General features: G+C 45.6%; 1 protein-coding gene across 1 annotated transcript; it reads right to left on the bottom strand.

Annotated features, from left to right (window-relative positions):
• Window positions 1-6: 6 nt before the first annotated feature.
• LOC311148246 (peregrin-like) lies at window positions 7-10,340 on the bottom strand. The gene is made up of 15 exons (XM_084185149.1): window positions 9,573-10,340; window positions 9,230-9,419; window positions 6,458-6,745; window positions 4,772-5,289; window positions 4,455-4,653; window positions 3,979-4,110; window positions 3,734-3,862; window positions 3,232-3,625; window positions 2,765-3,073; window positions 2,315-2,572; window positions 2,013-2,160; window positions 1,741-1,874; window positions 1,396-1,511; window positions 1,056-1,213; window positions 7-192 (listed from the first exon to the last, which is right to left on the bottom strand). The coding sequence occupies exons 1-15, from the start codon at window positions 10,319-10,321 to the stop codon at window positions 9-11; spliced, it is 3,906 nt and encodes a 1,301-aa protein (XP_084041275.1). The 5' UTR covers window positions 10,322-10,340; the 3' UTR covers window positions 7-8.
• Between the last annotated feature and the right edge of the window lie 5,862 nt (window positions 10,341-16,202).

Genomic DNA, 16,202 nt, shown 5'->3' on the forward strand with positions numbered 1-16,202 from the left:
GTGTGTGCTCAGTCACTGTCGCTGGTGTCGCTGCTGGGGTCTCCCTGGACCTTGTTGCGGTGCTGCATTGCACGGTGGTAGGCCACCTGCACTGACTTGCGGATGTTGGACTTCCTTCCCTCAAGCATCTTCTCCTTGTCCAGCTCCTGGTCCACCCCTAGAGGAACCAGCTTAGAGCGCGGTAGCCACTGCCTACACACAGACACACAGGGTTAGAAACACACACAGGGACATCAAGGCTAGTAGCTTCTGCAGATATAATAGTCATGAAAAGGAACGGTTTCTCACACAGGTAATTATTACAGATCCACACACAGCGCAGCAGCAACTACGGTGTGAGCTGTGACCTAAAACAATGTTTATTTCTCTCTCTTTGTTCTCTCTCAAAGCGTCTTCATCAACCACTCCTGACCCACTTCTGCTGACGAGCGACGGCATTTTTTGCTTTCCTGCATTTATATGTGAAGAAAGGTTCCCTTTGTTCTGTACTACTCGTAGACAGCCTTTTGAAATGCTTTAGTGAAAAGCTGCTGAGCTGCATGTTGTTGACTACAGCCAGAGGTTTGCTGCTACACTCTGATTCTGGGTATTCCGCTGCCTCCACTGAGTAAGAACCTGAGCTGTAGAAGTGGAGGCCTTCAAAATCACCACTTCTCTACCAGTGTGAGAGGGATAGAGGTTTGAGTGGAGCGAGAAGGATGAAAATGAGTGGGAACAATGAGAGAGAGAGAGAGAGAGAGAGAGAGAGAGAGAGAGAGAGAGAGAGAGAGAGAGAGAGAGAGAGAGAGAGAGAGAGAGAGAGAGAGAGAGAGAGAGAGAGAGAGAGAGAGAGAGAGAGAGAGAGAGAGAGAGAGAGAGAGAGAGAGAGAGAGAGAGAGAGAGGAGAGAGAGAGAGAGGAGAGAGAGAGAGAGAGAGAGAGAGAGAGAGAGAGAGAGAGAGAGAGAAGAGAGCGAGAGAAGAGAAAGACGAGATGAGAGAGAGATGAGAGAGGAGAGAGAGAGAACAAACACAGATAACAGAAGGAGAGACAGCATCAAGGGAAAAGACAGTGTACTGACCAGGTCTCTTGTTGTCAAAGAAGAGAACCAGGAAGAGGTGTTCACGGGCCTCCTGGGTCATCTGTTCCCCCAGCTTCAGGACTTCCAGGGGGGGCACAGGGATGGGGACCCCTCGGTGGAATACCCCCTCCCTGGGCATCTTAGGATCTATGATCTACAGGGGGAGGAGGAGGGTTAGAGGGAGTAAAGGACAGGAAAATACCAACTTTAAGAGATATATGATAGTTTCATGAATATGGTTTGAGAGGTATGATATACTGCCTCCTTGTGGCCGAACAGAAATTACAACCATAGTTTATCCTAATGTGTTTGTGTGTCCATCCATGGCTGAATTACCAGAGCAGGGTATGAAGGGTAGCCTCTACACTTGGCCCACACCAGGTCCAGAGCATCAAGGGAAGAGTAGTCATCTGATGGCATCCTACAACCTGATCGGCCCCGGCCCCACCCTACTGAGAGAAACACACGATACATCAGAATCACACATAAACAGGGATGCAAACTGGTAAGGGCCCAAAAAAGGTGACAACATTTTTTAGCACAGAAACACGTGAAAAATCTGTTTAAACAGCTATTTTCACCTCTTAAACGCACACACACTTTGGGAAAAGGAGAGGTAGAGGTGGTGCGACAGATGGAGATAAGGGCATGCATATACATGTGTGTCTGTGTGTGACTCACAGTGTGAGACGCTGCGTGACCCTCCCACAGAGTAGGAGTCGTTCTCTGTCCCTGATGTCTCCTCACTGCTGTCCTCCTGGAAGGTGGAACGAGAGAACGACTGCTTCCCCCGGCCCTGCTTAGACGGAGTGGTACTGAGAGAGAGAGAGAGAGAGAGACAAAAAAAGAGTCAATTCATTCATCCTAAACCAAAATGTGTGTGTCATTGAAAGTGCAGTTGTGTTCGACTATGTGACTGCGTATAAAGGCCATTGTGTGTGGATCATAATGACCTGGTTCTGTCAGAGGCAGCGCTACTGCTGCTGCTAGTGGTGGATTCAGAGTCAGAGCTGGATCGAGGGAGGCTCCTCTCATTCCTGTACACCCGAAAACTCTCTGTCACCGGCTGGTTGCCCCCGACAAAACCGTTAGTGGGCAGACCTAGAAGACAGAGTCATACCCGCTACAATTACTAGACTGACCTGAGTCATAACAGTTAAAAAATAGGAGTAATGACAATGTAACAATGTTGTTACAGGGCTAGTGTAAGAAGTGTGAGTGTGTGTGTGTGTGTGTGTGTGTGTGTGTGTCTCACTCGGAAGGAGGTCGTCACTGTCACTCTCGGAGCTGGAGCTGCTGTGGGGGCTGCGGGGTCTCTTCCTCTGCCGGGGGGGGGACAGGAGGGGCAGTTGGGGGGGACCTATCGGACTGGGGCTTACCCCCGCGTCTCTGTTCTTAGGGGGGCGGCCTGGCCTCTTGGGGGGTCCGGCCGTTTTGGGGTTCTTCTTGGAGAAGAGGACAGAGGTACGACGTCCCACCTCTGGAGCTAGAGCTGAGGATGATGCACTTAGATCTACTGAGAGAGAGAGGAAGAGAAAATGGAAGAATATTCTATATCTATCCTTCCTGAAATGAGAGTTGGGCATTAATTACCAGTACGGTAGGGGTATGCCTGTGTGAGATAGTTATGAATAGTTATTAATGCATGCATATGAATGCATAGCGTATGTACTGTGAGTTAGTTTAGATATACCCTCAGTCTCACCCTTGCCACTGATCTCCTGACTGCTACTCTCCTCCCCCTCGTCATGGCGTCCCGTGGAGGGGGGGTGATGGGGGAGGGATGTTCCCCTGTCCCCTCCGCCCCCTGAGTCCCTGCCCCCCATGCCCGAGCCCCCCTCTCTCTGGTGAGCCAGTTTCCTCTTGATGACCGTCATCTCCTTCCTCAGGGCTTTGGCCCGCCGCGACCGACCGATGCTGTGTTTCCCCGAGCTGACCTCATCAAAGCGCGCCTGCAGGAAACACAGCTGCTCCTCCAATGGCAGCCGCCGCCGGTTCTCTGGTAAGAGCAGGTCTAAGAGAAAGAGAGAAATTTAACACAAGTACAGAATCCCACACGGCTATACAGCAACACAATAACTTAAGTGGAAGAATACAACTATAGGAAAAGGAGAAAGGGGGAGAGGCGGGAGTAGAAAAGCTGGTGGTAAAACAGGACTCCAAGCCACTCACCCTCCTCATTGGAGGACAGCGGCCTGTCTCCGTCTCGGTCCCTCTCTCGTTCTCGGTCCCTGTCCCTCTCTCTCTCCCTCTCTCGGTCTCGCTCTCTGTCGCGCTGGCTGTCCGGGCTGGGCTCTCGGGGGAGGTGCATGCCTGTGTCATAGTCCAAGCCGATTCGCTCAGCCTGTCTGCGGGCGGTCCTGATCACAGCCCCGCCCATCTCCCGGAGGCGCAGAGCGGCGCGGTAGAACACTGTGTCCTTGGCGTTGTATTTGAGGCAGTTGTTGACGATGAGGCCGAAGTCTGCCTCGAAGGCCTCGAAGCTGAGGTAGCGGTGAGACTCAAGTAGGTTCCACATGGTCTGGAAGTCCATAGGCCTCTCGATGTGGTCCAGGTAGTCTGGCACCTGAGGAGAGAGACAGGGGTCAGGGGTTAAAGCCTACCAGCCACTATGTGTAAGATAACACAAGTGTGTGCAAATAAGTGCTTGTGTGTGTGTGCTTGCGTGTGTTACCTCGGCCAAGGGGACAGGCTCAGTGAAGAAGTTGCTGATGTCTCTGTCCTGTAGTTGCTCCAGAGTGGTCCTCAGCAGGACTAGGAAGGGAGTCAGCTGCATCTCCAGCGCCATCTGCTGCACCTTGATCTACACATTCCACACACACTGTAAACACACCTGCTCACTGTGCAAACTACCAGATGTCAAGTGTGTGTTTGTGTGTCAATACACAAATGCGTGCATGTGAGGAGTGTGTGTCTCACCGTCTCCCTCTTGAGTTTCTCTCTCTTGCGGATGAGCTCCACCAGTAGTCTGGCTCTCTCCAGGTCGTGTCTCAGTCTCTGCCATGCCTTCAGCTGCTCCTTCAGAGCCAAGTTATTCTCCTCACTGTCCCGCTGGGGCACCAACACACACGCATGTTAAATGTGCAATGTAACACACCCTCAAAAATGAACAGACACACACACACAAACTGGTTAGTTTGGCAGTGTAACACACCCGTACGCCTACACAGTTAATAAGGATGCAGACCCACACTCACACCATTACAGCAGAATCAAACAAAGCAATGACTTAAGACAATGCAACCCTCTCATTTACATTAACAGAGCACACACACGCTCTCGCACTCCCTTTCTCAATAGTCGCCACACTTTAGTCCAAACACATGCAGAGCTTCCAGTAGTATTCTCCCTACCGCTGAGATAACAACACCAGACAGAGACTGTGTGGTGGTTACCGTGGGAACCTGTGACTCTGGCGCCTGCGGCTGTGGATGTAGCTGCTCTGTGTTGCGCTGCGACTGCAGGTGGGTCTGGAGCCGGCGCAGCAGAGGGACGCCATTCCGGCTCTGCCTCTTCAGGGTCCAGTAGCTGTGCAGTCGCTGCATGAATTGGCTCTTCCTGGGCACCGTCAGGTTACTGGTGATCTTACTGAGCCTGGGGAGGACCACACAGGGGAGATGGTAGGACTGGGAGAGTATGTGATGTCTGAATCTGTATGCCTTTGTGTCTGCAGTGAGTATGTGTGTGTGTGTGTGTGTGTGTGTGTGTGTACCTGTGTGGGGGAATACAGGGCACAGACACAACGGGTGCGGCGTTCCTCTTCTCAGCCAGTATCTTCCTAGCTCTCTTCATCTTCAGTCGGGACTTGGCCTTGGCCCTCTTGGCCCGCTCTGAGCTCCAGCCCTTGGAGTCGTCATCGTGACCTATACTGGGCTCATCGTCCTCCTCTAGCTCGCCCTCACTTTGGGAGGAGCCCATGCTAGCCCCTCCCACCCCTCCGAGGGGACGTGCAGAGCCGGGCGGGGTGTGGATGTCGCAATAGGCGGTCTTACGGACGCTGAAGGAAGTGCCGTTGGCGCCGGTCTCCCTGACGGGCTCCATCTTCATGTAGAGGCCGGCCTGCTGGGCACAGGTGACGTGGAAGGCTGTGTAGCAGTTGGCCTTGTGGCACTGGATGCAGGCCCCTGAGCCGCGCTGCTTGCAGATGTAGCAGGTGAGCTTCCAGCGCGCCGGGGGGATGTGCTCGATGCTGTCAATGGGCTCCAGGAAGACCGTGTTGGCAAAACACACCTGGGGAGAGAGACAGAGAAAGGGGTGAGGAGATCAGCCACATTCATTGCAACAGGATTGTCAACACGACAGATGAGATGGAGACAGGCACAGCATTAAAAAAAAAAAAAATTAAATGACAAATGCACTATGCATTGTGGGTTGTATGCTGTAACAACACAGAATAAAACAATGAATTAAAGTCCCATAATGGGCATGACTGCCCATTACAGCTCATCATTTAGCCAGAATTTATTGTGGTCCTCTGTAGCTCAGCTGGTAGAGCACGGCGCTTGTAACGCCAAGGTAGTGGGTTCGATCCCCGGGACCACCCATACACAAAAATGTATGCACGCATGACTGTAAGTCGCTTTGGATAAAAGCGTCTGCTAAATGGCATATTATATTATTATTATTCATATTACTTTAATAAAATATTTCAGTTGTTACATTTGTTTGATTTGATACTTTATTATTTAATTCCAAGTCATCTCATCTCTATAGAGATGCTGTCTGAAAAAATATATTTTTTAGTAGTTCTTCAAAGTAAGTAAGGCATACTTTTATGACTACTAAATACCAACTATCAGTCACATAGATCATGTATTTTCAGGTAGGGATACCTCACGAAGCAACTGCTCTCTATCCCTCTCCATCATGTGTTCTTCTGTCTCTTCTCTCCGTCTCTGTGTATTCCCCACACAGACCGGACAAGTAGGCGTGCAATGGATTATGGTAATTGTAGTTAATGACCATGTTTTCTGCGCTAAACTATGTAGAATATTGGCCTGTTGGAATCTTTAACTCCCTACTACATCGTGCAGTTCGGGCTTGATCTGATTTATCTCTAGAGAAACTGCGCATTGAGCTCACAAAAAAATAAAGGAATTAAAAAAGGGCGGCAGGTAGCTTAGTGGTTAAGAGCATTGTGCCAGTAACCGAAAGGTCACTGGTTCGAATCCCCGAGCTGACTAGGTGAAAAATCTGTCGATGTGCCCTTGAGCAAGGCACTTAACCCTAATTGCTCCTGTAAGTCGCTCTGGATAAGAGCGTCTGCTAAATGACTAAAATGTAAATGGAATTCAAATAATTGAACCAACGTCGGTCAATTTGCTGTTTAAAAAACAAATAATAACCTTGCACACACTCCTACCCTCACAAACACTCTTACCCTCACACACACTCTCACCTCAGGGATCCAGAGGGCACACACCACGTGGGCCCAGCGTGCGTCGTCCGTCTGTTTGAAAGCTCCGCCCTTGTTGGGGCATAGGGCACAGTCGACGGCCCGGCTAGGGGACTGGAGGCAGCGGCGACACAGCCACTGGCCCTCAGGGATGTAGGGCACGCCATAACACTCCTGGTGTACGGCCAGGTTACACATGTCACAGAACAGGATCACGTTGCTGTTCTGACACTCGCCGTCGTTACAGATGCAGCAGACGGCGTCCTCGTCGATCAGGGCGCTGGGGTCCATCTGGGAGAGAAGGGGAAAGGGGGAGAGGGTAAGGGGATAAACATTTAGGGCAGGGGACTTCAACCTTTTCTTGGCCATAGACCCCCTCCCAGGCAAACCGGTGACCCCATAAACGTTATTATAATTATAATATCACATCTTGTCTTATCATCAGGTGAATGATAATGGCAAGGAGAAGTAATCAACATTTTTAAATGAATAGATTTGGTAGATCGTTTTTCATTATTTTGACCTCCCCACATTATAATTGGAAGAGGAAGTGTGAACTCTAACATAGCCTATTAGCTTGAAAGGTAACTACAAAAATATTTTCGCTAAGAGCAGCTGTTTAGCTGGTTAGACAAAGGTTAGCCATGTATGTCCATGTCAAGAAAGCTTACCAGCAGTCAGTGGCACTTGCTGCACTGGTAGTCTATTTAAGGGTGTTTTTTCAAAGCCTATGTCAGATACTCCAATGAGTGTCATTTGCTCAATATTAGGAGCTGAGAAATAAAGTTGGCATCATTAGAAAGAAGATATTCTTCTATTTTCTACTGTCGGTATGTAATTCAAAATTAGTTGCTAGCGATATTCATAAAAATAATCCACTTATATATACAGTGCATTCGGAAAGTATTCAGACCCCTTGACTTTTTCCACATTTTGTTACGTTACAGGCTTATTCTAAAATGGATTCAATTGTTTTTTCCCCTCATCAATCTATACACAATACCCCATAATGACAAAGCAAAAACAGGTTTTTTGAAATTGTTGCACATTTATACAAAAATATATATATATATATATATCACATCGCTGCCAAAGGTGCGATGAGTATTCAGACCATTTACTCAGTACTTTGTTGAAGCACCTTTGGCAGCGATTACAGCCTTGAGTCTTCTTGGGTACAAGCTACAAGCTTGGCACAGCTGTATTTGGGGAGTTTCTCCCATTCTTCTCTGCAGGTCCTCTCAAGCTCTGTCAGGTTGGATGGGGAGCGTTCCTGCATAGCTATTTTCAGGTCTCTCCAGAGATGTTTGATTGGGTTCAATTCCGGGCTCTGGCTGGGCCACTCAAGGACATTCAGAGACTTGTCCCAAAGCCACTAATGCATTGTCTTGGCTGTGTGCTTAGAGTCGTTGTCCTGTTGGAAGGTGAACCTTCGCCCCAGTCTGAGGTCCTGAGCGCTCTGGAGCAGGTGTTCATCAAGGATATCTCTGTATTTTGCTCTGTTCATCTTTGCCTCGATCCGTACTAGTCTCCCAGTCCCTGCCGCTGAAAAACATCCCCACAGCATGATGCTGCCACCTCCACGCTTCACCGTAGGGATGGTGCCAGGTTTCCTCCAGACGTGACGCTTGGCATTCAGGCCAAAGAGTTCAATCTTGGTTTCATCAGACCAGGGAATGTTGTTTCTCATGGTCTGAGAGTCCTTTAGGTGCCTTTTGGCAAACTCCAAGCGGGCTGTCATGTGCCTTTTACTGAGGTGTGGCTTCCGTCTGGCCACTCTACCATAAAGGCCTGATTGGTGGAGTGCTGCAGAGATGGTTGTCCTTCTGGAAGGTTCTCCCATCTCCACAGAGGAACTCTGGAGCCCTGTCAGAGTGACCATCGGGTTCTTGGTCACCTCCCTGACCAAGGCCCTTCACCCCGATAGGTCCGTTTGGCCGGGCAGCCAACTCTAGGAAGAGTCTTGGTGGTTCCAAACTTCTTCCATTTAAGAATGATAGAGGCCACTGTGTTCTTCGGGACCTTCAATGCTGCAGAAATGTTTTGATACCCTTCCCCAGATTTGTGCCTCAACACAATCCTGTCTCAGAGCTCTACGGACAAGTCCATCGACCTCATGACTTGGTTTTTGCTCTGACATGCACTGTCAACTGTGGGACCTTATATATACACAGTTGTGTGCCTTTCCAAATCATGTCCAATCAATTGAATTTACCACAGGTGGACTCCAATCAAGTTGCAGAACCATCTCAAGGATGATCAATGGAAGCACGATACACCTGAGCTCAATTTCGAGTCTCATAGCAAAGGGTCTGAATACTAATGTAAATAAGGCATTTCTGTTTTTAATTTTTTATACATTTTCAGAAATCTATAAAAACCTGTTTTTGCTTTGTCATTATGGGGCATTGTGTGTAGATTGATGAGGATTATTATTTTTTAAATCAATTTTAGAATAAGGCTGTAAAGTCAAGGCGTCTGAATAGTTTCCAAATGCACTGTATATATATTTATTTATTTATTTATTTTTGCGGACCCCCTGCAGTACCTCTGCGGACCCTCAGTTGAATACCCCTGATTTAAGGGAACAGACTCACACAGCTGATGCCATTACATCATACTGCTCATTCAATACAGTAGACCACACACCCAACAGGTGACAGATAAAGTAAGTGTGTACTCAACATCACGTCTGGAAAGAAGGTGGAAAAAAGCTGGACTGACACAAAAGCTGTTCCTCAGAGAGAGAGAAAGAGTGTATCTAGTGTTTGTCACCTTGTTGTGGCTCTCGAAGTAGGACTCCTTCTCCAGCCGGTCCATGAGGTACTCAAACACCTCCTGGGGGATGGGCGTCACCCCGTCACTACGCCGCTTGTCATTCATGATGTCCAGCCAGATGTAGTCCTCCTCATCAATGTCATACTCCACCTCCTCATCCAGCTCCTCTACCGACTTATCTATGTACCTGAGGGAGAGGAAAGTGTGGGGGGGGAGAGAGGATGCAGAAAGGAATGGAGTGAGAGAGTTTGGACATGACCTTCAATACCACCCGCTGAGGCAGGGTACTGTGACTGACTGACATGTAGTAGGATGAGTGTTGTGTGATACTGTGACTGACCTGTAGTAGGAGGAATGACGTGTGGGTGCGTCAGGCCTCTCTTGGTCCAGCTCTCTGTACACAACCTCAGGCAGTTTGACAGCCGGGCCAGAGGAAGCACTGTTGTGGTGCGATGATACCTCCTTCTTCTTCTCTTTACTCTTGTGCTTCCCAGACTTAGGTGTGGCCTTCCCTGCGTTAGCAGCAGGGGTGTCAGGCCTGTCCTTGCCGTTGCCCCCCACCTCACTCCCTCCTCCCCCGCTGTCTCCCCCATTACACGCCCCTCCCCCACATCCCCCTCCACCCGAGGATGGAGGGTCTTCGGCCCCGCTGTCGTCCTCTGACACCACGTCAATGTTCTCAAAGATGCTGATGCGGTGGATGCGTCCATGGATCTCCAGCTCCACCATGCGCTGGGCCTGGGCATAGGTCATCGTCTCCCTGCCTGGGGAGTGGGAGAGCTCAGACCGGTTAGGACTCCCAGGGGTGTTCGCTCCCTGCCCGCCAAGCCCCAGCCCACCTCCCTTTCCCACCCCTCCCTCCCCGTCCCCGGTCCCAACCAGGGACACTCGAGGGGGGCGCCCCTTCCTCTTCTTCTGGGGCATGGCCTGTGCAGGCGTTGGGTTGTCATGGTCGTAGTGGTAGAGGTGGTACTCGATGCCGCTGTAGCTCTTGTAGACCTTGCGACAGGTCTTCACGGGGCACTCGTAAGGGGGCTTGGTGGCCCGGAGGTTGTGGCAGAAAGTCTTCACGTCAAAGTCCAGCCCCATTGTGCAGATGGCCACTGCTGGGACAGGAGCTGTTCAAGCTTACATCTGAGACACACAGAGAGATAGAGGAGGGGAGACGATGCACCCTGGTGTAAATTTTGCAACAATTTATTTTTGCCATCTCTGACTCCAACATTATTGAAACACAGACATGCCAGTGGGTAGTATTATGTCCATAAAGTAATCAGTCTATATTGGAAACAACAAAGAATGTGTCCATTGCCTTCAGCCTTTTGGAATCCTAAAAGCTATGCCATGGTGTCTTGCCAATTTCAAGGAAACAAGACCCTGTCAACAGCAGGCACGTGGCTGGAGAGCTGTCAACTTTACCATGGCACCGACAGCTGCATCAATTTTTCTTGCTAGTTTTAATGATTGCAAATTACATTTTACTTGCAATATTGCTCATCATACTGCTTACTTTTCGAATAAAACTGATTAACATCTTAAACTGAAGACATAAAAAGGTAGTTAGATAGCTACCTGATCGATTTGACAGCTGAGATAACGTTACGCGTTTGTAATGTTGGATTACAGATAACAGATACATTTGGAGGTTGATTCAACCAGAAACTGTCTATCAATCAAAAAGTAAACTTCTAAACACCTGCACATAGTCTCCACTCTCACTGAAGAAACATATTTACCTGAAGTACCATATACAACTATGGCAAACTAATCAACGTATAAGATAATCAATGATATGAATGTCTCTTTTACTCTTGATCGATCAATTAGCCCATGATTTGGATAGCGTAATCGCATAATATGTTGTTCTATTCACGTGCTCAAAGATCCAAGGAAATGTGTAGCAGCTATTTGTAGCAACTATCTTGCAAGTGCTACCAGATAGCCATATCCACTAGATTGCAACTACTGTTGGTAGTTTTCAGCAAAATGATACATTTGTATCTATAGAAGCCTGAGAAACATTGTAACCAATCGTATGGGTTACAACAACTCGAGGTGATGCATTGTAACAGACAGCTCCAGTGATAGGGCACATTCAGCTTGCTACAATGTTTCCCTCCACAATGGTTAGACCTCACCCTGATCAGCCACTACAATATAACACTCTGTGGTCAACTGATCGCAACCTATTAATGTAACTAAAGCAAAACCTACAGTTCTACATTCACTAATAGGGAAAGATAAATAGACAATCGTTATGATAATGTGGCACTCAGAATCCTGGGTCTTCGTATCTCGCTATAGGATCAGAAACGGTTCGAAAAGCAATTGTAACAACTATCAAAGCACACATAATTACAATTTACAAAATTAATAAAACACCTTATAAATGTAAGCCTATTTCTCTCTAGACACCACGAATACATAGCAAATGTAGCAATGAATTAATAAACACTTACTACTCAGGGCTCCTGAAGCTTGGATGCTGCAAAATCTCTCACTCCAGCTCGGTAAATGGGACGATTGCAGATCGATTTATTAATCCTATGAAACCCAATCTAATCATGAGAAATGTGGGGTAAATGGTCTAAAAAAACAACACAATATCCTAGTTATTTAATTGTGATGGGATTAATTCAGGAACTCCAGCGAACAAAAGGGGCAGCCACTGCTGTACGCCACAGGCGCGTGTGGGCACTTTCGTCAAATAGAGGATTTGTTCTTTGGTGCTTTTGTCGAAATAAGGCCCTAATTTTGATGTGTACCATTCTTTGGTGTTTGAGGAAGGTGTAATTCTGAAACTCGATGGACGCCTAGTCAAGTGGCGTCACATTTTCACCGTTAAATGTAATTCGCTTCCTTTTGTTGTTCTTTTTCTGTGTGGCGAATCTAGCGATCCGTTTCGCACCTTTTTAATATACATCTGGATAAAAATGCAATTTAAAGAATGTCCAAAGACGAAAAACATGGGGATAAAATAGGCTGCATTACATTTTATTAACACGTATAAGACCATGTTTTTTAATTTTGTATTTATTTTTGTCATTTGCGAATCTGCCAATATGGAAACGTGAATCATAATGGGAGGGGTTTGCGCCATAAATTTGAATATGAAAAATTATATATCAGTTACACGTGCCTGATAGGTTTGAAATTGATTATTTGATCAGTCTAGCCTGGCAAAGGAACATTATTTATTAAATATCATAGTTCTACAGTCAAATGTATACTGAACAAAAATATAAACGCAACATGCAACAATTTCGAATATTTACTGAGTTACAGTTACTCTCTCTTTATTATCTTTGAATAGTCACTTTACCTCTACCCACATGTACATATTACCTCTATTACCTCGACTAACCTGTGCCCCCGCACATTGACTCTGTACCTGTACCCCCTGTATATAGCCTTGCTACTGTTATTTTACTGATGCTCTTTAATTATTTGTTATTTTTCTTCTTATTTTATTTTTACATATCTATTTTTATTTAACACTTATTTTTCTTAAAACTGCATTGTTGGTTATGGGCTTGTAAGTAAGCATTTCACTGTTGTATTCGGCGCATGTGAAAAATAACATTTGATTTGATGGAAATTAGTTAATTGAAATAAATGAATTAGGCCCTAATCTATGGATTTAACATGACTGGGCAGGGGCACAGCCATGGGAGGGCATAGGTCCACCCACCATGACCAGAGAGATATATTTAGTAGATCTAGATTATTGAGGAACAAAGGAGACAACATCAAGCACAAAATAATGTTTATTTCTCTCTTTAAACATGTACAGTCTGTGATGAGTGCGCTGACTGGGTTGGTAAGGTAATGTAATGAGAAATACACAGCAGGCAGAAGCAATCAGACACAGAGCTTTAGTGCAAGCCTTCAACAATCAGAGGCATATTCAATGAGGCAATGTTGCTCAGAACTGATAGAAATGCAATGATCAGAACAGGCACAGTTCTCTATTCCTCACAGAGAATCATATCTGCTCTACACAATCAGTTTCTATGGATCTGAATGTTGCCTCCCAGTGAATATTCCAACAGAGTTATTTCCACATCTGCTCACTAAGTGTAACAGACAGGGAGGTGTAGCGGTAATGGCAGATACAACGAGTAACAGAGAACAGAAATCTCTTACTACTGGAAGTATTTCATCAAAGCAGACGAACTCTGCATTATATCCTATAAAAAGTCCAATTCAAACCGAATTGATGGAATAATATACACCGACGCTAAATCCCAAAACAGTTAGACAAACAAAGAAAATGTATGAATATTAATTACAGGAAAACTGTACAATTCACAGCTTGGCAGGACTGGGGTGCTGCAACCTTGGTGTTGGTTGTGACATTTCTAAATGACGGTGTAGTAATGTTAATCTCCGCTGTATGGAAAATAACAGTTGACATGCTCTTCAGTGGTCAGGAGGATAGGGGTGGGGGGGGTTAACCCCATTATGTACAGGTGTGTTTGGAGGCATGTTTCTACAGATTGGAACTGATATTATGGTCTATGGTTAGAGCACAGGTCATGTTGTGCAAATCTTCCAAATCAAGTACCCATCTGCATTTTGCATGCTTCATTCTGAACAGAGAAATCAAACACTCAAAACAATAAAGAAAAGCTATCATCAATAACCACCTAGGAAATGATACATCATTTATTAATTTCAACAAGGCAATATAACACTGCTTCACATGAACATCATCTCATTTAGAAAACAAATCACCCCCTGACAAAGGTTTTTATTGCTGGAGGGACTCCACCGTGTCATCTTGTGTGTAGTGTTATCAAGTACCATGACCAGATAAAACACACATCCCATCAACTCCTCTTTCCTACTTACAGTGGATCCACCTCAGCCACATTAGCAGCATCAAAATCAAGCTTAGAAACATAAAAACAATGGCAATACTTTAGACAAGTAAATAATAACTGGTGTTTTCACTAAAGAATTCGCATAATGTTCTTAATAATAGGAGAACCATGTTCTTGCCCCAACATAAAATATTTAGCAGTTTTCAATGTGATTTGTAACTTAGGTTCAACTAAACGGCAACAAAAGAAACTAGCTCCTGTTGCAGGTTCCTGTGTAAGGCTTGTGAGAAGGCCTCTACGAAAGCTAGGTGGATAGGTGAAATTGCACTTTAAGTCTTACTCGGCAAACCTGCCTCTCTGCTACATTCTGAGCTGGACACTACGGGTTTCCCTAACAGACCTATAAATATAGAATGAGAATTCAATTGGTCCACCCACTGGGGAACGTTTACTTGAATAGGAATGTTAATTCTAAGAATTCTAACTATGCCTTTGACACTACCCACTGCCCAATGAGTGGGTTTTTACTTGTATTTTATTCTCTCAACTGTACATCAACTGTCTGTTCCCACAGGGCAACTGTACATCTCACCTCTATGGCATTCTAAATGTCACAGGCGTGGAGAGTAAACAAAGATTAAAAACATGATTTTATTACTTAAATAAAAGCATATACTGTGTTAATAGTGCAGCGCTACAAGGGCATTCAAATGTAAACCAACAAGAAAAGAAAAAAAGCCACCGTGAAATAAAATCACTTGGATGCGGACTTGCTTCGTTTTACAGAAAAATCTATGTTCAAGGCACTACACTCCTCCAGAGAACCTCCACCTTAAATACAGGTCTCCTGTCCCATCATCTTAAACCCTTGTATTTTGATTTCTAATGTAGTGTTTTAAGGTTGACAAAACGTTAGTAAACAATAAAAATCAATCTGAAAACATGACTACTTATCGTTGATGACGGATTTGGTGACAACATCACATTTGTGACCGCTGATATTATAGAGTATGGCTGTGAGTTTAGTCAAGACCAAAGCTAAAAGCAGTAGGTGCTCAGACACACACATACACAGAACATTTATACTGTACACACGTATACATACACACAAACACACAGGAAAACTACAGGTGCTGTAGAAAGTATATCGCCACGCACACTGGATATTTACAAGCGCACAGGTTATTTACACGTGTGTTGCTCTTTAACAAAGCATCAGACCACATAATCAGAGCAGAGTGGAGCAGGACTATCCTGCATATAGGAACACTGGAGGGGTTGAGTAGTACAGTAGTACAGTCAAGTAGGGGCCAGTACTCAGATGCTCCAACACATAAGTTGTTCTATGTCATTTCAGCAAGCCATGACACCCGCCATCTCAGATTGTTCTGAAATCGTTTCTGTAGTCAGAAACAGATAAGATTAGCATTCCTGCAACATTATGTTTTAATGAAAATGTATAATCTCTGAGAAATTAATCTAATTGATTGCACCCAAATTAGCACTTTTAATTTATAGGATTCACATGATATTCAATACATATAGTACCCAACATCCGATTTGGACAAAACTTCTTCCTACCATTGAGTAAGACATGAGTAATCCAATCTAAAGTCACCCACAGACCCCCCACACCAATCTCACCCTAACAACCAGTATACAGGATCAGTTCTCTATGGAGCTGCGGCTTGGATTATTGCTTCTTCATCCTATGTAATGTATTCCTTGTGAATCTGTTCAGAGAAATTAGCCATTGAAGTCGCTTACATTATTTACCATAAATTAGTGTGAAAGTACCAGGTTTTGCCCACTAGAAGCTGCTCTTCCTGCTACTGCCACACCATTTTTATCAATTTAGCAGGTTTCTTGTGCTTATTAAATGGATCACAGCATTTTCTTTGCAACTTTGGGTAGAAAACCAATAGCTTTTGCTCATGATGAAAATAAATGTTATGGTCATCCTCACAATTCAAGCCAGTCCTCCATGAAAGCAATTGTTTGTCCTTCTCTTAGGCTTAATCTGTGTCCAGGAAACGGCCCCTCTGTGTGTGGCAATAGCAGGAACAGTGGCATCTAGTGGGCAAAACAGGGTACTTTCACACAAATCTATGGTAAATAATGCAAGAGACTTCAAAAGGGGTCCG

The sequence above is a fragment of the Coregonus lavaretus genome, assembly GCF_964263955.1.
Source record: "Coregonus lavaretus genome assembly, chromosome: 20".
Lineage (NCBI taxonomy): Eukaryota > Metazoa > Chordata > Actinopteri > Salmoniformes > Salmonidae > Coregonus > Coregonus lavaretus.

What these genes read in the sequence shown, in the direction of transcription:
- LOC311148246 (XM_084185149.1), bottom strand. Translation starts at nt 10,321, where the DNA reads ATGGGGCTGGACTTTGACGTGAAGACTTTCTGCCACAACCTCCGGGCC. An exon ending in ACCCTTCATACCCTGCTCTG is followed by an intron (nt 1,214 to 1,395) that starts GTAATTCAGCCA and finishes CTCCCCCTGTAG; the next exon opens with ATCATAGATCCTAAGATGCC. An exon ending in GACAACAAGAGACCTGGTCA is followed by an intron (nt 193 to 1,055) that starts GTACACTGTCTT and finishes GTCTGTGTGTAG; the next exon opens with GCAGTGGCTACCGCGCTCTA.